Source organism: Eubalaena glacialis, chromosome 15, assembly GCF_028564815.1.
Source record: "Eubalaena glacialis isolate mEubGla1 chromosome 15, mEubGla1.1.hap2.+ XY, whole genome shotgun sequence".
In the NCBI taxonomy this organism is placed as follows: domain Eukaryota; kingdom Metazoa; phylum Chordata; class Mammalia; order Artiodactyla; family Balaenidae; genus Eubalaena; species Eubalaena glacialis.
In genome coordinates, this window is record NC_083730.1 from 52,626,501 (window position 1) to 52,652,955 (window position 26,455).

Genomic DNA, 26,455 nt, shown 5'->3' on the forward strand with positions numbered 1-26,455 from the left:
TTCTAAGCATATTCTAATACAATGCTAATCGGGATATAACTGATGAAACTTTTCTACAGGGCAACTTGGCTGAACAAGTCGAGCTCTTAGAATGTACAAACATTTGACCAAGGAATTCCATTTCTGGAATTTTTCCTAAGAAAGTAATCAGAGATATATACAAAAATCTGCAGACAATGATTTCATTTTTCGTAGTTGCTTGTAATAGTGAAAAATCAGAAAAAACCTAAATATTGGAAACAAGTATAGTTAGTATATTTTGATATACCCAGAATATAGAATACAATGTAGCCATAAGAAATTAAGCCATAGAAGAATATTTATTGACATGGGAAAATGTTAACAATATACTTCTATATGAAATATGCAGGATAGAAAATAGTATATACAGTTTAGTACCATTTTTATGGAAAGAAAAATAGCCATATATACAAAATCATGCATAGGAAAAAAATAGAAGGATGTACATACCAAATGTTAATAATGGTTATTTCTAGACAGTGGAATTACAGGTGACTATACAATTTCTGCAATAAATTTTACCTGCCTTCAAACAGTATCTGCTTCATGCTATTCTTTCTTGGTTGTGATTAGTTTGATATAATGTCTCTTCAAATAGGTATATATCAAATGTTTCATGATATATACCTCCAAATCATACTGCTATTCCCATTTAAAAATCATACTGCTATTCCCATTTATATATCAAATGTTTCATAATATATACCTCCAAATCATACTGCTATTCCCATATATTTCATGATATATACCTCCAAATCATACTGCTATTCCCATTACTTGCTACTTTGTAAGAGCAAGTAGCAAGATGCTACTTGCTCTTACAAACTGGCATATGGAGAATATTTCTAACTAACACAATATGCTATCAAATATGCCACAGCATAGATCTGGCTATGGAAAATTATTATTTGCAGAATTTGAAAACCTTCTAATCAAGAGAAATTTTAAATAGACAAAAAGATACTATAACTAGTTGGGGGTCCATAATGAAGAGTGTAAAATAACTCACGTTCCAGAATTGGAGACTTTTGGGTCTCTCCTTTTTACTATCTGACTTTGGGCAAAGGATATTAGGTTTTTTTAGTCTGGAAAATGTGGTTAATAAAAGAAAGAAGCAAAAATATTTTTTTTAATAAGGGAAAATGGGATCAGAGATAAAAAGGTTTTCTATAAAGACCTAAATAAATGTTAGATAAAACAGCTAAAAGGGAATTCAAATTTGGTGTTGCAGAAAAATTAACTCACATTCATTTTTCTGTAGCAGCAATTCTTACTGTTTTATATCTTCTTTCACAGGTTTTGACATGCTTGTGAAATTATTTTAATGTTAATTAATGGTCTTTAAGTTCTTTAATTATTTTAACAGTTAATACATAAAACATACTTAATTTTTTCATGGAATCTGAGGTAAGTGTTTTAAATAAATATAGGTTACAACAATTAAACACACTTACAACAAATATAATTTAGATTTTACTTCTCAGAATCCATCCTAGTGTAAAGCTGTTTACTAGATTCTTATTAAAAATACCAAGTTAGGATGTTAGATCTCTTAAAGGTAAAACATCAGAGAATAGAAAAAAAATCTGTGTCCACTCTTCTCTGATGTTTTCCATGCTCCAGCACCATCCCAAATTGCTTCCTTATTTCTGTTCCCTCTCTTTGGAAGGGAATCTCAAGTATATCTGTGACCAATTAATAATTTTTAATAATTGTTTGCAATCATTATCTAAAAGGGAACAGTTAATGACTTATATCTCATGGATAAATTTATTGTCTAGATGCCTAGAGGTAAATTGCACAACTTGCAGATGAAAGAAGGAACTTTTATAAAATACTGATGAAAGGAAGATGGAAAAAAAGAGGGATTTTCTCTGTTTTTCCAATCAAAGATTTGCTCCTTCTCTCCACAAAGTCATGGAGTTGAGAAGGATAGCTGGAGGAGTGTGGATGGGAAATGTGCATCACATTTACAGAACTACACAACACACTCTCACCTTACACCAGTGGTGTTCTGCCACCTCTACCCCATTCCATAAATGTTCCATTAACCATAGCACAGCTTCTGGCATAGTTCTAATTTCTCAAGGAAGATCACAAGAAAGGTACTTCCAGGTTGTTAAAAGAAACCAGAATATTACACCAACACATTTCAGTGGTGGGAGGAGACTACTGGCACACCATATTTATTGCTTAACAGTACAAGAATTAAACAAAAAAAGTAGAGACTAGAAAATCACTTTTTGAAATTTCACAATCACCAATTTGCGACAGAAAGTGAGGCATAACACTTATGCTAACAAATCTGTTAGATGAATTATCACTTCAGCACATAACTGCAGATGGATACTCCTGGATTTTCACTTAATCCATCACTCCATGAGCACTATAAAATGAAAGGTGACATACTTATGAACTAAAATCACAAGAAGAAACTCTCTAAGATCAATCTTCAATGAGCCCCTATTTCAATAAGCCATACGGAGCCGTAAAGAGCAGTAAAAGGTAATATTCATTTAACAGAACGAGAATCCCAATGACAAGAAATCAGGTATTTATATTCCTCTAGAGACACTTCTTCCCCACCTAACAAAGGCACTTGACATGTAATGAAACGGACAGTTAATTCAGGTACTGCCCTGGGCAACTGTTACCTTCCTAAAATTATATGAAGTGGTGATTAAGTTCAAATTAATCCTTCTGAATCAGCCTGAAACACTCATGAAAATATCACAAGTTCTTTATTTTTGGCAGATGATATAACCAATGAAGAAAAGATAATACTGGTGTCCACAATGAATTGGCTGACTTGAACAGTCCAGGATTGTCTCTCTGCACAATATATTCCTTGATGACTGTTGAATTTGTATATGATTATAGGCAAATTAACCTTTCATACAGTTTCAGGTATTAATGTTCACTCCTCTTCTTGTCTTTTCTTACTTTTTTGTTCTTTCCCAAAGTCTTAGATGATTCCTCCTGAAAAAGACATAAATCAATGTAGTATCTTCCTACATTTATACGAAGGTACTAGCTTAGGACTTTTAAATCTAGTCATATAGAATATGTATAATAGTGAAAGTATAATTACTTCCATATGTACCATCTTTCTGTTTTACAGGGCTCTTTCATTTATAGTCTATTTTAGTATTTCCAAAACAATCAAGGATGATCAAAAAAAACACTCATTTATCTCAGTTATCTAACAGATTTATGTTTGAGTAATTTCAATATTATTTATAAGTTTATTTTTTTAATTATTTTTTTGTGTGTGTGTATTTTTTTTTTTTTTTTTTTTTTTTGGCCACACCGTGTGGCTTGTGGGATCTTACTTCCCTCACCAGGGATCGAACCCATGCCTCCTGCAGTGGAAGTGCAAAGTCCTAACCACTGGACAGCCAGGGAATTCCTCTCAATACTATTTAATCCATTGTTCATTTTTCAAAGTAAGGCAGCAAAGTTTAAATAAAATAGATATGAACATATCTGAAATACGAGACAAAAAAACTCAAAGTATAAAGGAAGAAGGCATCTAAAGGCATGTCAGGGGAAAGGGGATACACTTTGACACTAACAGAGAATGTTAGAATTTTATAGATGTGTAAAGACTATCCAGTTCACTGTAGCATTAGCTATAACTTCTATGGGTCTCAATTTTAGGGAGTGGAAACTAACTGGTCTTTAAGGTTTTTATAAAACTCCATGAATCTACAAAATTAAGGTTTGAAGAGATGAAGTGATCCTCCCAAGGTCACACAACTGGTCAATCACACTGTTCTGACTAAAACCTAAGCTTCCAGTTTCCTAGTCCAAAGGTTTTTCTAATGCACCTCACTTGTTCTGCTTCACTCTTAATTTTCTTTTTCTTTTTTCTTTTTAAATTTCATAGGCAGTGGTGAGAAACTCTCTAGATATAATATCAGTAACCACTTACCGGTGAACTTGTATAGTTCTTCTCCACTAGAATGTTTCTGGCACAGTTGTTGATATGTTTGAAGCGATCTGGTCCTAGCAAAATCCCTCCATACCAGCGTGATACCACCACCATGACATTTCTCACATTCAAAATCTGTTATTTTCAGAAGCATAATTACATACAAATATAGACAGGTACAGATGTGAGTTTTAAAGGAAAATGAAAAAACCCATACATAAAATTACACATAAAATTTCCCCGACTTTAATGGCAGAACCATGAGTAAGCAGAGTGAGATTTATAACAATTCAGGGGACAGAATGTTAGAATAGGAAGGGAATTTGGAAAACAAACACTGTGCTCCACAGTGTCCTTGAATTGCAAACTTGGGGACCACTAGGCAGAGTGAAGGGGAGATCATGCAGTGGGGTTCCAGTTCTTGGTGACTTCAACCAGAATAGCTTAGCTTAGGCAGTTTTTTACCCCTAGGTCAAACAGCAACACAAAACCTGCTTCTGAACAAAACAGCTAGAGAGAACTGGGGCTGCATGAGTAATCACTAGTGCCTACCAGTAAGGTCTTCCTCAGTTTGACATCTGTCAAATGCTGCCCTTAAAGTGAAGCCCACCAGTCTACAGGCCTGACCCCCCCAGAGTTCCTATCAAGGAAAGGGCCTGGTTAGAAAACAAACCTCCACATACAATAGCAGAAGAAACTATAGCAACTACCTTAGGAAAAAAACAATCCATTCTTAAAATTAATGAACAATCAATGATCACCAGACAGATGAAGAAAATCCAGCAGCATGAAAGAGAAAGGACAAGATAAACAAACTAAAATGGACCAGGAAAAATTTAAGGAAGAAAACATCTAAAAAAAGAAACTCTAATTAGTATACTCAGAAAAATTTTAGAAGATATTGTATCCATAAAAGCAGAACAGCACACTATGAAAAGGGAAAAACAGAGAACAAGAAAGAACTCTTGAAAATTAAATACATGGTTGCTAAAAAAAATTTTAATTTGATAGAAATTTTGGAAGATGGTCAAGAAAATGTCTTAGAACATAGGCAATGAGATGGACAACTTAATAAAAAAAGAAACATTCTGGATCTACCCAGAAGTCCAATATCCAACTAACAGGAGTTCTGCAAAGACAGAACAGAGAAAATAGAGGAGAGGAAATTGTCATGAAACAAAAAGGATAAGTTTTTCCAGAGCTGAAGATAATCTTCTATTGTCTACGACTGAAAGACCTTGAAAGCACACCACTTGTTATTAACCTTTTGCTTTCTGCCCCACATCCAGCAGTTAAAATTATCTCTCTACCGATGTTTAAAAACTAACTACTAATAAAACCAAATTATCTCATGTTATATAGTCTAACTGATTTACTTATTCCTAAATGGAATTTAGGAATGAATTTTGTTGAGAAACTTTATGGTTCACAGAACAGGATCAACAGGGTTTAACTCACACTTACCTCCATGAGGTGGAGAAGACGCCCCCCAGCTGCTGTTTCCCCGTCATCCTCACAGTCCTGTAAGAAGGTCTGTTTATCCTCACAATATATTCTAGAAATACACGTAACAGTGTTACACTTTAAAACCTTGAAATATTGTATTCAATAATAAAAGTTACTCCTTCATATTTGTTGCCATCAATTTACTTCCAAAATCAGCATACTTGTTTTAAAAAAATCTTTCTTGAACTATAAATTAGCTATATTTTCACTGATGATTTCCTATCCAGTATGCTTCCCTTTTTATATTTTGGAAAGCTAGGAATCAAGGGTACCTCCTTTAAATCAGAAATGCTACAATTATGGGAAGGTGAGTTTACACATCTGACACTTCCTCCACTTCATTTAATCTTGAAGCTGAGATTATAGAGAATAGTCACTAAAAAACGTTTACTGAGAATAAACTGTATATAAGCATTATAGGCACATAATAGGCGCTATGAAATGGTATAAAAGAAATAAGTGGTGTACTCCTGTCATCAAAGAGCCTAAACTCCAGTGAAAGAGAAAAAAAGTATATTAAAAAGATGGAGGTGATAAAACCAACGTAGTATTTATACTTTCCTAACATCTTATTCTAGCCACCAAGCATTTATCTATCTTCCCCATTCTAAGAATTATAAGATTTATTTTTCTCTATAATTTCCCCCTGGATAGTTATCAATATCAGAGATAAATCATGGTATTTTTACCCATTTAAATTATCTAGAAAGTTAGCATGGGCTACATTGTAGATGAATAAGCTTGGCAAATAAGTGTGAGTTATAAAAAGAAAACAGTGCCAGTTAAGGTATGCCATCTAGTGCATTTTTTAGGCCCCTACAAATGGTACCATCTAGGACTAGGCAAATATAGCAAAGATATCTTTCCAGTTATGGTGATAAAAAGCCAAATACTACCTTATCTACACCTAAGTCAATTATATTAATTTTATTATAGCAATCCTATTCATTCATTCGTCTTTCCATCCACCAAACCATCTATTCATTCATTCACTCAGTAAATATTTACTGCCCACCTACTATGACCAAGCTCTACTATTATTTAGAGTTGGCCTCATTTGAAGAAAAGAAAGTTAGTACTATTAAACAAAATTTTATATGGCAAATTTAAGGCAAAAAGGATTCTGGGGTTGACTTTATAGAACAAATGAAGAAATGTGACTATATAAATCAGTACTGTTAGGTTTAAAAAAATCAGGAAATACCATGGACATTTTCACTAACCCTTTCCTCACATGCCAGGAAGATAATGATGCAGCATCCGATAGCTGTGTGTACCAGTAGCCTGAAGAGTGCCCCATAACTCCAAAGCAGGAACACAGCCCCAGAACCAGGAAGTAACCTTAAAAGGACCCTGAGCATTCAAAATACACAACACAAAGTCCATGTACCAAATAAAGGTTATTTCCTTAACTCCCAGTGGAGTCCTTCAAGCCTCCACTTTATGCCTTTTTATTGTTATCTGACACACAATTCTGACAAGCTAAGCTCCTTCATTCCCAAGCATCAATTATATAAGGGGGTGAGGTGGAGGGGCTGCTACATGCAGTCATGCTGACATCTGTAAGAAGTGACAGCTGATCACCCATTAATATGCAAAAATACTCAAGTACTTAAAAAAACAAAAATCTGGGGCGTGAAATAGAGTATCCAGCACATTATTTAACTTTTTGATAACTTAAGATCAATATCATGTCCAGCAACTGTTGAAGGTGCAGCCAACATGGCCATGTAGCAATAAGATAGAGATAAATGAAATTAGATTCTCAAATTCAGCTCTACCACTTAACGACTATGTGATATTGAAAAAGTTAACCTTTTTACAGTGGCACAGTTGCTGAAATAATTAGATTTAACTTATGTAAAGCACATGACACAGAGTAGGCCCTCAACAAACACGTGGGACGAATGAATAGTACCTATTAATACTTTTACAGCACATTCTAATCACTGAAAGCAAGCACAGTCTAATCCCTCATTTTTATATTGATGACCCTAACTCACTAAGAAAACACCAAAATTCTGTGTAGTGATACTCTAATAAGTAGGGAATTATATAATAAATAGTTTTTTTGGTAAGATTTGGCACTTAAAGGGATGTGACTTAGTAATATTAAAAACTCACCTATCCAAAATGATAAATTTTTTTGAGATTTTTGTGTTTTAGGTAGCCTAGATTTTACAAATAGTCTGAATCACATTTTAAATTTGCACCAAATTCCTATGTCTATATTCTGATTTATTTTAGTCCTAAACTATGTTCTGTAAGTCTGTACTAATTTGCATATTTAAAAAATATACCCTTCATCTCTTTACTAACAAATCAGCAGATTTCTATAAAACCTTCATACTCAAAACTAAAAGACATGTAGTGAAAGAAGCAGTCTTAATTCACTGCATAGACTGGTTTAAAAGAAAAATGTTAGAAAAAATTTGGCAGTATGTATCAAGAGTTTCAAAAATGTTCATACTTTTTGATAATTCTACTTCTAGGAATCTATTCTTTTTTCCTTTTTAATTATACTTCTGTTTCATTTCAAAAAAGAATATGAAACAACCAGAACCTATCCTGAGGAAATAATGCAAAAAGTACACAAAGGTGTTCACGGGACTATTCTTTATAATACTTAGAAAAAATGAAAAACAAAAAACAAAAAGGAAATGGTTAAATAAATTGTGGTATGTATAGAGCCTCAAACAAATATTATACAGCCATTAAAGTAATGTTTATAAAGCAATTATAACAACATGGAAAAATGCTTTTGTTACATTAAGGAAAAATTTTGATACTAGAATAAAGCATTGAAAAGAATAAACTTTACATAGAAAAGACAGAAAGAAAATATTTCACAATATCAGTTACATTTAATGGCAGAAAATGGTTAACTTTTCCTCTGATTCTTTTTTCTGCCATTTCCAAATATTCTACACATGATTATTACTTTTACAGTGGAAAAAAACACCTAATAGTTGTTGTTTTTTTAAATCATGCATCAGTTTCCCTCATTTTTTTTTTTTAAATATTTATTTATTTGGTTGCGTGGGGTCTTAAGTTGCGGCAGGCAGGCTCCTTAGTTGCGGCTCGTCAGCTCATTAGTTGTGGCATGCGAACTCTCAGTTGAGGCATGCATGTGGGATCTAGTTCCCTGAGCAGGGATTGAACCCAGGCCCCCTGCATTGGGAGCACAGAGTCTTAACCACTGCGCCACCAGGGAAGTCCCTTCCCCCATTTTTTACAAATTGCACGTCCCTAAAATTGTGATGATCACTTACCGGTATGCATAGATGTTGTGGGTGGCACTAGCAATTTTCTTATTCTCATACAATTTGGCAAGAACCATTTTCACCTTAAAAACAGCAGTAATGTAAATAAACTAATGTATACTTTTTATTTGCTCTGTAAATAAATGCTAAAAAAAAACTTAAAGCATATTGATATACATACTATTGTAGTGAAATTAACAAGAGTTATTTAAAGACTCAACTACATTCTGAAAAAGCCATTTCCAAAGTTTTCTCCTCATTTTAGGGGCAAAAACTGGTACTCTAATTGGTACAAAAATGATAGACCTGGTATTTTTGACCACCAGTTATCAACAAATATCTGAGCAGTAACCATGTCCAGGGTACTTGTACATAAGAAATTTTCCCCATACTGTATAGAGAAATTTAAACGAAAATATAAGAATTTCTAGAAATCAGCTCTGAAAACTTACCAAAGTGACAGGTACAGAATAATGGTATGTTCAAAATGTTATAAAACCAAAACTCTCTGTGGGAGTCAAATAAGGTTCACAGAGGAGGTAACAAGAGCCAGGTCTTGAAAGATAAGTGACAGTTCTGCATCAAAATGGAAGAGTGAGGTGGGGCAAGAAGAAGCCATTCCATTTAGAGGAAACAGCATGTACAAACGTACCAGATTTAGTAAGCAGAAATAAACGATGCTTAGTTAAATTGGAACTTCAGATAAACCACAAATTTTTTTATTATAAGTATGGCCTATGCAATAATGTTTATCTGAAATTCCAATTTTAGCTAACTATTCTGTATTTTATCTGTCAACCTTAGCAGGGACATAAAAGAGAAAGGTTCAAGAAGTGACCAATAGTTTTATGTAGCTCTAACTTAGAGTATGAATGAGATGATAGAAGATGTATCAGAATGATTAAAGTAGGGTCTTATCACAAAGCGCCTTGTATAATGTGTTTAGATTTTTCCTTGTAGCCTATGGAAATCAGCAAAGATTATTGGGTATGTGGGGGAGGAGTGACACGTGGTCAGATCTTTTAGAAAGGTAGTTGGCAAGGGACATAGAAGAAATACTGGAGGTAAGGAAGACTAAGCTGGAGATACGGAGACCAATTTGGATCAGAAATTGTGCAATCTTGTGCTTCTCAGACTCCCAGATTCCTGATCAATAAAGTAGACACTGACCTCTCAGATTTATTTCAGCTCTCACAAATTATGATCCTGTAAGTCTAAGTGACTATAATCAGAAATGGAAAAAGGATCCAGTATGGAGAGATTCAGAATGGAATGTCTAACGAGGACCCTGGCAACAAGATTATGAGCAATGGCCAAGGGCAAAATAGGGTTCCTAAGAGAAAAGCCCAGAAGCTTGCACCAAAATCTGTTATTTTGACCACAAATCAATGAAGGAAAGAACTTCCTCTTCCAGAGACTAAAAGAGAGTGAAAAGGCAGCCTGGTGCAAAAAACTGCATTCCTATAGGTCAGGGCTTTAGAAGAATCTGGAGAGACCAAAGGGAAGAGACCAATGCTTAAAACCTATGCTAAGCTAGTAAGACTTTTCTGGTTAATTTAACTTTATAGGTGTACTGAAATTGTCTCTTACATTAATAAAGTTTAGGCTAGATTATAGCAGCAAGGAAGAAGAAAATGATTCTGCTGAAAAGAGACTGAGAAAGACAAAGACCTAGGAATACTATTTTTGACTGAAGATTTTCCCATATAATATTCTTTGGTGGATATCAGGCCACCTAAAATCAGGAAGCAGAAAGGAAAAGGAATTCAGGTTGGGAAGACTGGGCTCAACCAGTCTGTCCACTGTCCCCTTACTTGGGCAACAACAGAACAGGCGAGGTTTTATAGAACTCCCACGTGATAAGACAATTTTTCAACAAGCTATTGATATTAAGCATCATAATTTTCTACACCACCACAATGGGTTTTTCTTCTTTGAAAATCCATTGGAGAGTTAAGCCCTAATCAGAGTCTGGATACAATTTTGAAAGCAGTGATAAACAGAAGCAAATATTCCATGATTCCCAGTAACTTGGAGGTAGAAAGTTAGCAAATAATTTTTATCTTGCATGAAAATTAAACATAATAGTAAAAACAAAGATATTATTGCAAAACCATTTGCTTGAATTACTTTGGTAAAACAACATCAAAGTGAACTGGACACAGTAAGTTTACCTGTTTGGGACAAACTACTGGAGCCAAGTGTGCCTGAAAAGTACTTCTTCGGTCTGTGATAGGAATGCCATGATCAATCGGAGGTAATTCTTCTATTTCTATAAATTTAAAGAATTATATAACTTTAATTTTTAAATTCTTACATTCAAATACTGAAAAATTGGCAATGGTATAGTGGGGGGGAGTTGGGAAAGAGATGTAAATTATATGGCAAATCAACTCAAATAACAAATACTGGTTGTCTATTAAAATTAAATTATAATTTTAAGTAAAAAGTTTCCTAATATATTGTACATTAAGATAAAACTACTTGACTTATAAATGATTTTCACCTGCTAAGGTCACCCAGTGGAAATGGTAGGTTGGGCCTCAAATCCTGGACTGTTTCCGTTGTACAAGTTGGTATAACATCTAATTTTTAAGAGTAGAAAGGGGTCCTGAGACCAAAAAGATTGACAGCTGCTAATATGGAGTATTTATTCATTTTACTGCTGAAGGACCTCTGGGTTGGGAAATCTATGACTTTATTTTGTATAGCTGTAATATAATGTCTTCTGCTAATAAAACTGTTCCTACTTCATAGGATTGAATTAAATGTATCAACAGTACACCAAATTGGTATTCCATCGAGTACTGTGATTTCCAGTTATTCTGCCTTTTAAACAAGCTTAAGAACCATTAATTTTACCCTTAACTTAGATGAGAAACTTACCAACCATCCTAGCTGCTGCACCTGCCTCATTTAGGATGAAAAGTTATTCAGAAAAAAAGAATTTAATTTTTTTCTATTTCTATTCACTGATCTGTTGAATCTTACCAAGTCAGTTTGCTTTCTAAGTGATGAAACACTTCAAGTAACACGTGTAAAAATATTTCTGGAGCACTTTAAATAACTTGCCAAAAGTCACTGCACTGGTTTGTGGCAGGACTAGGACGGGAAGCCAGGTTTATGCAGGATGTTCTTCCTTCCCCCAGTAGTGTTCTCTTCTTGAACAGACTGTGACCACTGCACTAGTACACTACTAAGGTCAACAGGAACTGGATGCGATTTATTATGACTCTGATTTTCACTCTTTTTCTTTTAATAGTGGATCTTCTTTCCCAAAAGACATCCTATGCCATATCTGCAAATATGTGTATGAATAAAATGGGAACTACTTAGAGTGAAACAGGAGCAGGTATCCTGGGTGTTCTTCCCCACTCATTTAAGGCTTCTTTGTCCCCTTCTACTAATCCTGAGACACTATGCAAGAACTTTAAATTTTCATTTACTGTTTAAAAGCTACTGTATAATGGCATAGGGAACTCCCTATCTTCAAAGAGAATGAACATTCCCTCTGGTCTATCATGTTTTTGTAAGAGACTTGAGGAAACTGACTATATCATTCAAAATTTTAAAATACTAAAATGGAACATACTTTCTGATAGAAATATAGAGCTGATTTATCACATCAACCTATCCATAAGCTGAATACTACTTTATCATGGAACAAATTTGCTTAAGCAAAAACTAAAATCCTAAAGGCATTTCACTAGCTTTAATTCAGTGGTTGCACCTTCAATTATTGTATTTATATTTGTGAGCAAAGACTAAAATTTAACTCTGAGCTATCAGTAGACAGCTAAGGATTTCAAAGTAAAAATATAAAAGCAGGATGTGAACTGAGAACATTAACACAGCTTTTCTTAGTTTCAATTTCTCTCACCACTAATTCAAAACTCTAGATAAATAGCAAAAAAAAAAAGAAAAAAGTAAATTTCTATTTTTTTCCTCACCATTCTGATAGACCTAGCAAACACCAAAATGTCCAGGAAACAGGAAAAAAATAACCCAATTCTCCACAAATTAATAAGAATTTCCTAAAATGTGAGTTTACTAAATTTCTATACCATTTCAAATGGTATAGAAATTCCATTCATAATGCTACCATCCTGCTTTCCTCAAAATAAACTAATAACATTATACCTGGTCGATTTTCACTGACATCAAAATCCAATGCTTTAACTGGATTTTCTGGTTGACATGCTAAAATGAGATCATCTTCACATTCAATATCTTCCTCTTCAGTTTTCTTCTTTACGTCTGGGCCTATGTGGATATGAGACATGATGAGTGATCATAAGACAGTAAGAAATTACACTTAAAAAACCATTAGTCTTGGTCTCTAAACACCAGTCTTCAACAGAAGGAACCAGGGCTCCTACAAGAAGTGGTTGACTCCAGGATTGGGACAAGGAAAATACAAGATGAGCCTGGAATATCTTGTGATTCCAGAGAGTAAAGAAATGTTCAAAACACAATGGAAGCTTATAAAAAGAACACAGGAGCCTACCTGAGAGCTCTCCTAAAGGCCAAACCGGGAACAATTTGAGCAACAAAATAATGACAGTATGGAATTTTAACTCACGAAATAAAATAATATGAGTTCATACTAATATAAGTAATCAAATAAATAAATGTGGAAAAGAGACATCTTGTTCTCAGAATAGAATTCCAATTAATCATAGCAAGAAGGAAAGAAGGAAATGAAAATCACCATATTGTTACAACACCATATTGTTTACAAATATTGTTGATAAGATACACTAATGGATACTAAAATCAGTAGGTTAAAGTTTAAGGAGGAATAGGGTATTAGCATAGCCTCAAAGTATCTCCCCCAAGATACTTATCAACTACAAAGGGAAAGACAGTAACTGATAATTTTATCAGTTAAAATTTATATCAGAAAAAATATATATTTCTATCAACTTTAAATCTATACTGATTTTGGTAAGGGAATCCTTAATAATTGGTTCGGTGTAAATAACCTTCTAAAAATTAGTAAATAGACTATTGGGTTTTGTTTTTTTTTTTAATCCCTCTTCTCCCCAAATTGAAAATAATTCTATCAGTGATAATAATAAAACTCTATTTGGAAATAAAATCAGGCTTAGTAATTTTCCTCTCTGAAGGGCTTTTGTAGTAACTGGAACAAAGACTAGCAAAATAAATAGACAACATAAGAAATTTCTACGTTGTTGTATATTATGATTCAATAAAACTATAATAATAGAGCAAAATATCAATTTTCCATTTTCAAATGTCCTGAAATTATATAGTGGTGATGGTTACATAACTTTGGAATAAACTAAAAACCACTGAATTATACATTTTAAAGAGTGAATAATCATGGTATGTGAATTCTATCTCAATTAAAAAATCAACTTTCAAAGTCAATTTTTATATCTTAAATACTGGTCAGTGTGTTTTCCAAAGTTCTTTTTGTACAAACACTACACTCATTTGAAGCTAATGTCTAACTTACATAGTCCAGTAATTCATGAAGAATGTTACATGGTTCATATTACCATAACAATAGTCAAAGAAAGCAAAGATTTTTGACCCAAGTTCTTTAACCATAAAATTCTATTTCTATAAGAGTTTATAGTAATATGAAACCAAGGAGGCTAAAGCTTATAGAAAGAAATAATCATATTTACATGAGTAAAGAACTTTCCAGAGAAACATATTTTATCATATAAAAACATAAAACAGCATACAGATCTTTATTAAAAGTTTCAATGAAAATATCTACATGAAAATTTAATTACTGTAAATTAAAAGAGCAAAGCTACCTGGTTCTGTCATCTGAGATTTTTGTATTAGGACATCTCTTATTTTCTCCACCCACAGGTAAAGAATACTTTCACCAATATTCTCTCTAAACAAAATTCAGGGGAAAAAACTGTTATTAAAAATTTCCTTCTCAGTGGCATGGACATATATACACTACCAAATGTAAAATAGATAGCTAGTGGGAAGCAGCCGCACAGCACAGGGAGATCAGCTCAGTGCTTTGTGACCACCTAGAGGGGTGGGATAGGGAGCGTGGGAGGGAGACGCAAGAGGGAGGGGATATGGGGATATATGTATATGTATAGGTGATTCACTTTGTTATACAGCAGAAACTAACACACCATTGTAAAGCAATTATACTCCAATAAAGATGTTAAAAAAAATTTCCTTCTCAAATTCAAGAAAATATAGACATATTTACAATCTAAGAAATTATATGCAATCTAGCCGTGCCTTTTTTTGGAGCGGGGTTGCCGTGCTGTGCAGCTTGTGGGATTAGTTCCCCGACCAGGGACTGAACCCAGGCCCTTGCAGTGAAAGAGCTGAGTCTTAACCACTGGACCACCAGGGAATTCCCTAGCCATGCCTTTTAAAGAGAAATTTATAAAAATGCAATTTACTAACATTTGTGGATGAGTGTTTAATACATCAACATTAAAAATTCCAACTGGCTCCCAAATTAAAACTAACATTGCTCACTTAAAATAAGTAGAAGAGTTGCAACCAAAGAGGGGAAAGAAAATTTCTGAACTTGAACTGGATGAATTAAGATAGATATAAATATGATTTAGTTTCTGTCAGTGAATATAATTGTAGTATTGATGCCCAGTCATTGCTTGCTTTTCTAAACTTTTTGAACAATTTCAAACCACTTTTTTTATGTACTTATTTCAACAAATAAGAATACAAGGCATTTAAGAAACTCCCTCAGAAAGCCAATTTACAAGACTTAAAAGACAATCAATGGAAAACTTTATATTCTTATTTTGTTTTGGACAAAATATTCTACTGCCCAAATTGATTCATTTTGGTTCCAAATAGCTGTCTGGCTGCCTCAGATAATTAAATCCATCTCAAAGGCTCATTGAGAAAAAGAACATGTCATAGTTCATGTCCATAGCGTTATGTTAAATGATGGCAACAGCAATAAAATAAAGGCCCAAGTGTCTACTCTTTAGGACATGACACTAATTTTAGATAAGTTTTAATAAGTGTGTTTAAAGAAATCATCACACTACTTCATAACACCTTACCTCCTTCCTCTAACAGTTGCTCTTGAAACCATCATCTTTTTATCACCACTCATCAGCACCCAAAGGAAACTTTCAAAACAAGCATACAGAAGAAAACAACACTGTTTTCAAATAATTCTGTACCCTCAAACCCTCCCATCTCACCCATAACTCCTGAGTACTAAAACAATCCTCCGTGTTCTTTGGCAACCTGTCTTATTTAGAGAGACCAAAAGTCAATTGGAAAGGTTTTAAAAAATTGAGAATGTTGGTTGAGTTTCTTTTAAATAATTCCTACCCCCATCCTCTCTTCTCAATAAAAGATTTAGAGGTATAGAGACAGAGAAAGGTAAAATGTATTGAGTATATACTAAGCCCAAAGTACATTATATATATCAACACATTTAATGCTCATAATTGTCTAATAGAGTAGGTTTTATTTCCCCATTGTACAGATGAGAAAGCAGACCTAGAAAGATCAATTAACTTGTCTAAGACAATAAGCAGTAAGAAGTCCAGAGCCAGAATGTGAATGCAGACTTACTCCAAAGCTCAGGTCGCCCACTGCGTTTTGCTCTCCTATCAAGCAGCTGTGTCCTTAGGCAAGTAAGACACTTGAACTCTGAGTCTCAGTTTCCTCACCTATAAAACAGATTTACAGCATCTTGCCTTACTTTACAAAAGTAGTCTCTTTTCAAGTGGACCTATCTTAATTCACTCAACAGATCTTTAAGGGCCTTGCCTATACACCAAGTACTACGTGCAGCCCTGGGGGTATGGTAGTGAATGAGAAAACGGGGTCCCCTGTCTCAGTGTTTACAGTTATTATCCTTACAAATGTATGGTTTTATATGTAATTCTCTCCATCCCCTGATCTCATTCTATTTAATTCATCACATCATCATCACCAAAAGTAGTAGCACTAATATCCAGTGTGTACTGAACACCTACTATATAAGACGTAGAAAATGCTTTGTTACTTCACTTAATCCTCATTCATAACCACCCTTTGAGACAGGAAAATCATCCCTCTGTGAATATATATTCACATTCAGATTTGTTGTTATTGTTGTTAGGGGACTATTGGGGGCAGGGGACGATGGAAAACACCTTGGAAGAATTTTCACAATTAATAAGTAATTTTTCCTAATAATAAAGAAATTAAACCTTAACTCCAAATTTCCTCTCCTCTGGCCTATGGCTTCCTGCAGAACAATATACAACAGCACTCTGCCCATAATCATTTATTAAATGCTTCCTTCTTCCCTAGTATTTAACTAGACTTACTGAAATCCATTTTAAGGAAGTTGTAGTGGATGTGAAAGGTTTCCTAAAGAAAATGAAAATTATTTGTTCCCTTGGACCCCCAAATTTATCACTGATGGTGGTTTGGGTGTTTTTATTGTTGTTGTTATTACTGCTGTATTTGTGTTTTCTCTCATGACAATAGTTTGTTCATATCTTTTTTTTTTTGATTCAAGTATAGTTGATTGTTCATATCTTTTAACTACAGACTAGGATTTGGTGGTTTTCAAACTTTTGCCTTCGCTGTAATGAAATCTCTCACAGAAACAGACAAAAGCTGTAGTCTTCCCTCCTATGTCCTTCTTCCCCTCACCCAATGGTCCTTGAGGAAGTCAGCTGAATCCTAAGAACTGGTACAAAATCTGAGAACTACTCATTATAGGGTGAGATGCTTTTATTTATGAAATTAAGTTATGGTAAAGTAGCTGAATATAAAAAGTCCAGAACAAAATTTGTTTCAAATTGAATAAAAGATCAACTTGGATTAAAAACTGATATTTTAGTTGAGATATACTGCGATTAAATACACTTAAATAACTATTATCCAATTCAGAATGATCAAAACAAAAGTCAAGTTACTTGTGACTCTTGTTTTACTTGTGGCTCTAATTTTTGTATCTTTAATTTTCCAATATTTATATTTGTTGACTTAAGGGTAAAGCTATTCACTACAATGTACTACTAAGTTGTGTGACCTTAGACAAATTACTTGATCTGAGTTTCCATCATCTCATTTTCAAAATGACAAAACTGGATGAGATGATTCTTCTAACAAGAACAACAAAATTGAGAGTTGCTATTATATAGTGCTAAAATATATTACATGGATTATGTCACCTAATCCTTGCAATGATATTATTCTTTTATTCTCATTTTACAGATGAGAAAGAGGTCACACTATTTCAAAAACTGACTCCAGAAGCCTGACAAAAACAGCCTTAACATCAGCTTGAATAAACTTCAGACAGGCTGAGCTTCCTGACTCTAGGCCCTGACCTCTCTCTTCTTAGAGCATTTTCTTTACAAAACTTGTCACTGTAAATTCTTCCTTTGCTCCTTTGGAATTATGGACATCTTTTTAGAAGTTATGTCAGTTTTAGAACCTAGGAGTGTCTTTCTCAAGGACCTGGGAGCCATTCTTTTGAAATGTAGTCATCAAGGAAGACAGTGCCCTATCTCCCAGTCTCTGTTGGCTGGTAGGGGCCTAACTCCTGATGAGCCACAATTTGCAAACGCAGATAGCCTAATCACAGAGAAACACACTTGCAAACTCAGGAAGAAACTTAATGTGCTGGACACTCTCACTGATCAACCTCCCCCCAGCATCCCCCAGTACTTTTCTACAGCTCATCCCAGCCCTTAAAAACTGTACTGCCTTTTGTTTCAGGAAGTTGAGTTCAGACTGAGTTCTGCCTCTCTCCCCTGTTGCAATAGTCTTGAAGAAAGTCTTCCTTGCCTGTTTAACTTGGTCCGGTGCACTTTCTGCTTTGACAAGCCTCACTCTCCAAGTTCCAAATCTAAGACTTCATGATACATCAGAATGTGAAGAGCTGTGGGAAATTAATCATTTTCTTGGATTTAAATTAAATATTGTTGAAATGGACTATCATAAATTCAAATTTAAAAAAATTTTAATCCTTTTCATTTTCTCTTAACACCAATTAGTATAATGTTCAAAGTATTTTTAAATCTGTTATTTACCTTTTGTTTTATTAAACTATTTTCATATATTCAAAATATCCGTATGCAAAATGTTTAAACAAAAATAAGGTATGATAAGCAAATGAGTCTACATCTACACAATCACCAAATCCTAGTTTATGTTCCTAAGTACTTCTTTAACTGACCGTTCTTCTCCCTTGCATTCTTGTTGCCTTAATAAAGGTCTCCACTATCTCCCTCCTAGTTACTGACTGCTTTTCCTATGGTGTCCCTCGCTTCAAACTCTTCACAGCCCACCCTCCACAGTGCCACACAAATCTCATTACATCACTCCCCTGCTTAAAACACCTACAGCCTACAAGATAATGCCCAAACTCCTTACCAGCTTACAGGTTCTTTTTTCTTACACCTACCTCAATTTCTATCCCCGGCATGTTGAACTATCTGCTGAACTCTGAAGATGCCAGGTTGCTTCACACCTACATGATTTTGCTCATGCAGTTCCTTCTATCAGAAAATCTCTCGCCCTCTGATCACCTGCCAAACACCGCACCCAAAGGTCACCTTCAAAATGGAACCCTCCTTTACAACCTCACCACATGCCCAGAGACCTCTAAAAACAATAGCGCTTGGTCCAAACCTCTCAGTAATTGTCACTATATTGTTTTGGTACACAATTAATCTATATTAATTTTTAAATTGTGAGCATATAGGAGATACTCATAAAATGTTTACTGGAAAGACTTAGTTTTCAGACTTCATCCCTCCTTACATAAGAAAAAGAAACATAGTTCATCTTCTTATCTAGGCAAAAATAAAATTTAGCATTCAAAATGATGCCAAATAAATATGAAAATCTTGATAATGTTACAATATTTAGAACATAATGAAACTATAAACATTAAGAACTATATCCATACATTTAAAATGTTTAATTTTCAATGACTAATAGTGTTTTTCACTTGTTGCCCCCTGCTGGGATTTTATGGGAAAATATGATTAAAAGTTGTCACACAAAACTTTTAAAAACAGAATGTATATTTCTATTTAGACCACATGTGTGAAAATACTACTATTGGACTGGGTTTATTTTCAAGTGTTTTTAATAAACAAGACAGTACGAACCATATCCTATCTTTAGAACAAACTCCTTTGTTATTTCTGATCCTTCCTAATTCTCTAGTAGCTCAAGTGAACTACTTAGGGAGAACAGCAAGTTGTGTCCTATAGGAGGGTATCTCTTAATAAAGGGGGGCACTTTTGGGGCAGAAAAAAGGCAGACGGGAAGCCATTTCAGAGTGCATGACATTGTGCATAGATAGGAGAAAAATCTAATTGATGAATAAGATTAAAAGGATGGAAGCCAAGTGTTGGAAGATTTTTCAAGAAGAGAAAGTGTTCAATACCACCAAAAGTTACAGAGGTCAAGTAAGATAAGAACTGAAAAATGACTGTAAGATGTATAATTACGACATCATTGGTGAGCAAATTTGCAGTATTATTTATCTTATTCTACTTTAGGGGGGAGATAAATTGGTAAATAGGCATAAATAAAAGATTACAGAAAGAAGTTTGTTGCGGGCACGAAAGTTGGAGTGGCCAGTAAGGTCAGGGACAGGTATCAGAAAACATTTCATTGGGAAAACATGTAATATTTATATGCTGAGGATGATGGAATCACTAAATGGGGGCCTCTCCCATTGATATGTCCAGTTCTTGGTTACTTCCAGAGTCAAGTGTAAACCTAGGAACTCAAGGAAGACCACACTTCCTCTAGGAAGGAACAAACAGAATCAATTCCATGAAGACTTAGCATTTTTAAATTAAATATTCTGTGAGGAAAAGAAACCTGGTCTAGATCCCACAGATACAAAGGGGGTTCTCTCACTGTGCCAAATGGGGTAGCCACCTACAAAATATAAGACGATCCTTACCAGTTCCTGGATTACAGTAAAACTGATATTCCAGAACATTATTTGTTGTACTAAATTAATGTATCTCATTAAAATTAACCCAAATCACAGAAATATCTTCTCTGGACTACTTCACTGGCCTCCTGATATCCCACATCTATTCTTGCTTCCTTCCAATCAGTTCTCACCCAGAAACAGAATGGTGTTTTCAAAATGAAAATCTTATCATGGCATCACACCACTTAAAACTCTTCTCTGCTTCCCAAAGGTCTTAGGATAAAGACAAAAATCCTCAACATGGCCTACAGGACTCTCCATAACTTCCCCTGCCTACCTCACTAGGTCATTTTCCCACCATGTTCCCTTCTCTCCTCCCCTCTCTTTTCCCACTTAATACCACCATTACGTTGTATCTTGACATGTGCCAAACTCATTGACACAGAGCCTTTGCACATGCTGTGGCCCTTCACTGGAGTTATCTTCACTTAAGTAACTCAGCTCTTAAGTCAAACAAGCCATCCCTGACCTCCTAGACTAGGTCAGGACTTCTTTCAAACTCAATTAGTACTATATATTAATATCTTTCTTTTACAGAACTTATCACAGCTGCAGTGTGACATTCATTTTTACAATGTTATGAGTAATATCTCCCCTACCTGCAAATTCTAAATGGAAACAGGGACCATTTCTGTTTTTGCTAATTATGTGTATCCAGGATCTAGTACAATGCCTGCCATATAGCATTTGTTGAATGAATGAAAGAGTGAAAAATACAGTATATCAATAGACTCTCAGTCTTATGGCCTAATACAAGAACGTTACCATTAAAAATACATAGTAGTTTAATGAATAATTATGCTTAGGATTCTGCTGTTACCAGTTTCATTCAACATAGCCTATGAAAATAGCAAAATAAGAGCAGTATCTCTGAATCTACTTTCACAAGCTGGCTAAGTGTCTTTCTAGCTATTAGTTCTAAATAACAGTGTATTTTTGTTTCTAAGCAGAATTCGTATCAAATGTATATATAAAATTACATTATACAACCAATCTTTCAAGGATTTTTCAAGTATATTCTTTTTGTTAATGGAAAAGCAGCTTAACAAAAAGTTTAGAAAAGGCCCTAACATATCATGATTCCAACAAAGGCCCACAACAGTCACTCACAGAATTTTTTTTAATCATCCATCACTTACATATATATTTCCTCAAGGCTATTCGATAAATCTGCACGTTCTTGCCCTTGAAGCCAAGGAGCACTAAGATTAAATAAAACAAAATAAAGAAGATTATTCAAAGAATTGTGTTTATATCTCAAAGAAAAAATACTGATTAATCACAAACTGGTTTTATTTAACTTTAACAATTTTTCTATTTTCATCAAAATGTTATCTTACATTATATAAATCGATACAGTTCCAAAATGTTTTCATTGGCATTAATTCATTTATTCCTCCCAAAAAACCATGCTGAAGCCAACACCATTATTTTTCAATTAAAATATGGTTTAAAAAACAGGGGGAGTTCATAGGATATCATAAATCTGCCTTAGTTTACCTAAGTGGTAGAAGAGGTTCCAGAATCTAAATTTCCAGATTCACAGTATCTGCCACACTATCAGGACTTCCCAATTTTTTCTAACTGGTGTCTCAAAAACAACTCTAACAAATGAGTCAGTTGCCACATGACTGTAAAAAAAATAATCAACTTTTTCTGAAAAGGGCACAGATGTTTACAAGTATTCTATAATATCTTTCATTTTCAACAAAAATGAAAAATTACAGAACCATGAGTAATAGCAAATTTTACCGCTATGGTTTTAAAACACTCATACAAAAGACAATCCCACTGGAAGGTAAAAATTTTAGTAATTGAGATTTAATGCAATTCTGTCTGCACAGGTTTATACAGCTTAGTAGGTCAAGCGGGCAAGGTGGATCAAAGGTTACTTGCAATCAACAGGTCATGACTCATTAAGACTACGCTTGGGCTGCTGAGATGGTTCCTCAACAAGGGCAGGACAAGCACCGCAAGCACCATGGGCGATTCCTGGAAGGCAGGCCGTCTTACACAGAGGCAGGTCAAGGAACTGGCGAGGTCAGCAGAACCAGGTTAGGAGCAACTCTATAGGCCAAGGTTTCTAGATTACTAGGTTGTCTATAAAGAGGAAGATTTCCCTCCCTGTCTCTAAAGACAGTTCTGTAGCTATTTTACCCCCTATGGATGCTCTGATTCTCTTTTATACTAAGTGGCAAACTTCAAAGTGTTTTTACATAATTTAATTTTTAAATTTAAATGCTCTATATCAAGTCCAAAAGGTGTTTTTAACTTCTATATACATTTTGATAAGGTAGTCTATATAAACACAATGTACAGTACAGAGAAACAATCTTTGAAAAGTATAATCTGTTTATAAAAATATAAATGTAGAAATATAGCTTACTTCAGTTGATAAATAGGTGGCGCTGTACCTGGGTATTCATTCGGTAGCATCACCTACAAAGCAGTTTAAAAACAAATCTGCTTATACTTCATCATGGCTCAAAAATAACAACATCCATAAAGCCAGTCATTGGACAGATTTCTAACTTGCCAAACTAAGAAACAAAACCATTGTTTCGTTAAATTTCAGGAGAGAATTCCCACCTCATATTTATGCTTCTGCCTTAAATATGTTGTTAAGATGATGCCAATCTTTTATGAAGGAGATCATTATTTGCAGAGAAAGTATAAAAGCAATGAAAATTAGAAAATAAGTGGGGAGGACAAAGACAAAAGGAAAAGAAAAACTGAAATAGGGGCATTATAGCCCAACCCCAAATGAAAGAGCGGCATTATAACATGTTCCAGATATTTTTCTTAAGGAATTAAAAAAAAAAAATCCTACCAGACACTATTAAATACATTAAATAGCTAACACTTAATAGAGAACCATGCACGTTTCTTTTCAAATCAGTATTACTATAAAAACAAATACTGACAAAAACTCAATTTGGCATCTTTTATGTTGGAAGTATAGGCAGTCATCAAAGAATAAGCATTAAAATAGAAAGCCATAGCTGATGTTTTCATTTATCCTAACCACAGCTGATTCCCAACTAACAAATGAGTATCTACTCTATGAACCATCTAAATAACTAACCTATTCTTCCTCTTAAATGTTAGTCATCTTCCCAGGTTTAGACTCTCTTCTATTAAATGTACAGGATAGTGACAGGAAGTGAAACTCAAGTCTGCCAATGGTACATTAAGAACATTTAAATAAATAATAGGGAGAGAAAAGATTGAGACTATCTGTGAAAGCATTACTTGAGAGTGATCTGAGATTTAATTACCCATATGTTTAGATCATCAATCGTTAACAAAAGCCAACAACAAAAAGACAATTCAGAACAAGTCACACAAGAATAATCATTAGAGGAATACAACAGCAGTCAATCATACAAGAGTCAACATTGTAACTGGAAAATGGCTGTAGAGAAGGGCAAAAATACCTGCAAGCAAAGTGTCCATTTGGGGTCATCTATATCGTCGCTAATTCTAATACAAAATATTTTGGCACAGTCATCAATGACACACCATTCCTCGCCATATATAGCTGCCATTGCTTCAATTTCCTCATTCTGAAAGAGGTTGATGGGGGGAAAAAAGTCAAAGAATGCACCGACCCTAAAAACCTGAGTTTTCCTTATTGCTTTATAAGGTATTTGTATTTAACATCACCAGCTTGGATGAAGGATCCCTGAATGAACGATACCAAACGTTCTCAGCAGCCGGTCACCATGTTCTACCCTCTGGGTACCAGACACGATTGCAATGACTGGCACCAGCCCTGCTACTACATCACTGTGCTTTTGACCACTACTGAGCCAAAATATACATGCACTCCCATATCCTGCAGTGAGATTTACAAGTGAAAGGACAAACATATCTCCTTTGCTCCACCTTCTCTTTTTAACAGGTAACCCCACGCCCCCACTCCCCGGTGGCACTGCTACTTATTATATTCGCCCTATATTACTACTGGCTATCTCCTTCGTTGTTTTTGTTTTGAATTTGGGCACGAGGCTGGGCGGTTGTTGGGGTTTTTGGTCATCAAACCCTCGAAACATTTCAGAAATTACTCTTTTGGTTTCGGCTTAAAGAAGAGTAAAACCGGACCTAAAGGTAAAAATGGGAAGCAAAGTATACATTCAACTTTGTATCGTCTCATTTTGTCCTCATAGCTCATTCTGAAAAGCTTTAAGAGTGCCCACGTGAGCCACGCGCTGGGGAAAGCTCAACGCCAAGAGGAAGAAGGTTCAGTGACTCCAGGGTCTGTGTTATTATTGCCCGTTTTGCGAAAGCAGAAACGGTTCTTAAGTGACCTGTCCAAGGTGACCCGGCGGGGACAGGGCGGGGAGCAGAACCCGGGTTTCTGCCTCCGGCCGGGAGCTGCTCAGTCGCGTGCTGATGGTTGACGGTGACAGCGCCCGAGGCAGGCCCAGCGCGCCGACGCCCGGAAGCGGCCGGCCAGAGAGCGATCGGCTGAGATCAAGCGCCGGGGCAACGGGACGCGGCGGAGCGAACGGCGCGGCCTCGGGCGCGGGCGGTGCGGGCGAGACCCGGGGCAGCCCCGGGCAGAAGCCCCTCTGCCGAGGAGGCGCGGGGCAGCGAGGCGAGGCCGGGCCGAGCCTAAAGGTCGGCGCCCCGCCGGGGCCTCACCTGCCTCTGGTCGCTCCCTGCGTCCCCCTCAGCCATGTGGCCCCGGGAGCAGCCGAGCGGCCACCACCTGCCCAGGTCCGGAGCGCGGGGGCGGGGCGCTGCGACTGTGAGCCGAGCGCGGGCTGCAGCGCCGCCCGCAGCGCGGCCCGACCCGGAACCGCAAGCCCGCCACGCAGCGCGGCTCGCATCTGCTTCCGGGTTGCGGGCCAGGTGGGACTAGTCGGCTACCGGCGCCGGGGCTCCCTGTTCTGGCCTCGCGCCCGCCTTTCCCCTCGTCTTCCGCTGGGCCCTGGGGACGCCGTCCCGCCCAAGCGGCGGCAGGAGGGCGTCTGGGCTCTGCTCCTGAAACCCGCCGGGGCTTCTGCTCGCCCACGGCGCAGTCGGTGCCATCGGAACCCCCCGGAGACATTGGGGAGTCAGCTTCACCGCAGCGTCCCAGGAAGGGACTCACAGCCCAAGACCCATGTTTGCATTTCAAGGCACGGTGTTTTTGTTTTAAGTGTTTTAAGATATTTTGTCTGATTTGAGCAAGAGTGGGTTTGATTTACCAAAAGCAGGAGAGCAGGAGAAGGCAGAAGGCAATTTTGAAAGCGTGCGGAAAAACTTAACTCACTCGCCGTTGTGTTGTGATAGTTTTCTTTGGTGTCCTTGGACATTTTGTCTGGGAGCATCTTTTGTTCAGGACGCTAGTTTTGCCAGTCAACATGAAGGTCGTTGTTTCACTATCCAAAACATTTGAATAAGTTTGTGTCATTTCTCCCCTGCCCCCAACACGTACATTCCAATACATTGGTTGTGACTTATATCTGTCACTTTATTTGAGATACCTTAATCAAATCACTTAATGTCTTATTCGAGAGGCATTTTTATCACTTCTTGCCTCACTTTCTTCACACACGCACACAAACTCAAAATACTACATCTTTCTTTTCTCCTGTCTTCCTTAATCATGGGCATGTTTTATTTCCTCTTTAAAACACTTTCCTGAATCAGGAGAATTCCATAAAGAATTGCACCCGAATTACTTTGAAGAGATCTTAATATAAGCCTTGTGGATTTATTAATTCAACAGGCATTAGGTTCTTACTGTGCTAAACTTTGGAAATGCAGATTTAGATGTCG

General features: G+C 35.9%; 1 protein-coding gene across 1 annotated transcript; it reads right to left on the reverse strand.

Annotated features, from left to right (window-relative positions):
- Positions 1-405: 405 nt before the first annotated feature.
- On the reverse strand, positions 406-25,479 carry IMPACT (impact RWD domain protein). Its single transcript, XM_061169218.1, has 11 exons — positions 25,334-25,479; positions 24,124-24,252; positions 23,073-23,125; positions 21,826-21,888; positions 14,517-14,602; positions 12,865-12,987; positions 10,899-10,996; positions 8,734-8,807; positions 5,420-5,510; positions 3,956-4,090; positions 406-3,000 (listed from the first exon to the last, which is right to left on the reverse strand). Exons 1-11 carry the CDS (start codon positions 25,367-25,369, stop codon positions 2,932-2,934), a joined length of 957 nt encoding a protein of 318 aa, XP_061025201.1. The 5' UTR covers positions 25,370-25,479; the 3' UTR covers positions 406-2,931.
- Positions 25,480-26,455: the final 976 nt, after the last annotated feature.

Coding starts and splice junctions, on each gene's coding strand:
- IMPACT (XM_061169218.1), bottom strand. CDS start 25,369: ATGGCTGAGGGGGACGCAGGGAGCGACCAGAGGCAG. Junction 23,126..24,123: donor AATGGACACTTTGCTTGCAG/GTATTTTTGCCC, acceptor ACTGCTTTGTAG/GTGATGCTACCGAATGAATA. Junction 5,511..8,733: donor CACAACATCTATGCATACCG/GTAAGTGATCAT, acceptor GTGTATTTCTAG/AATATATTGTGAGGATAAAC.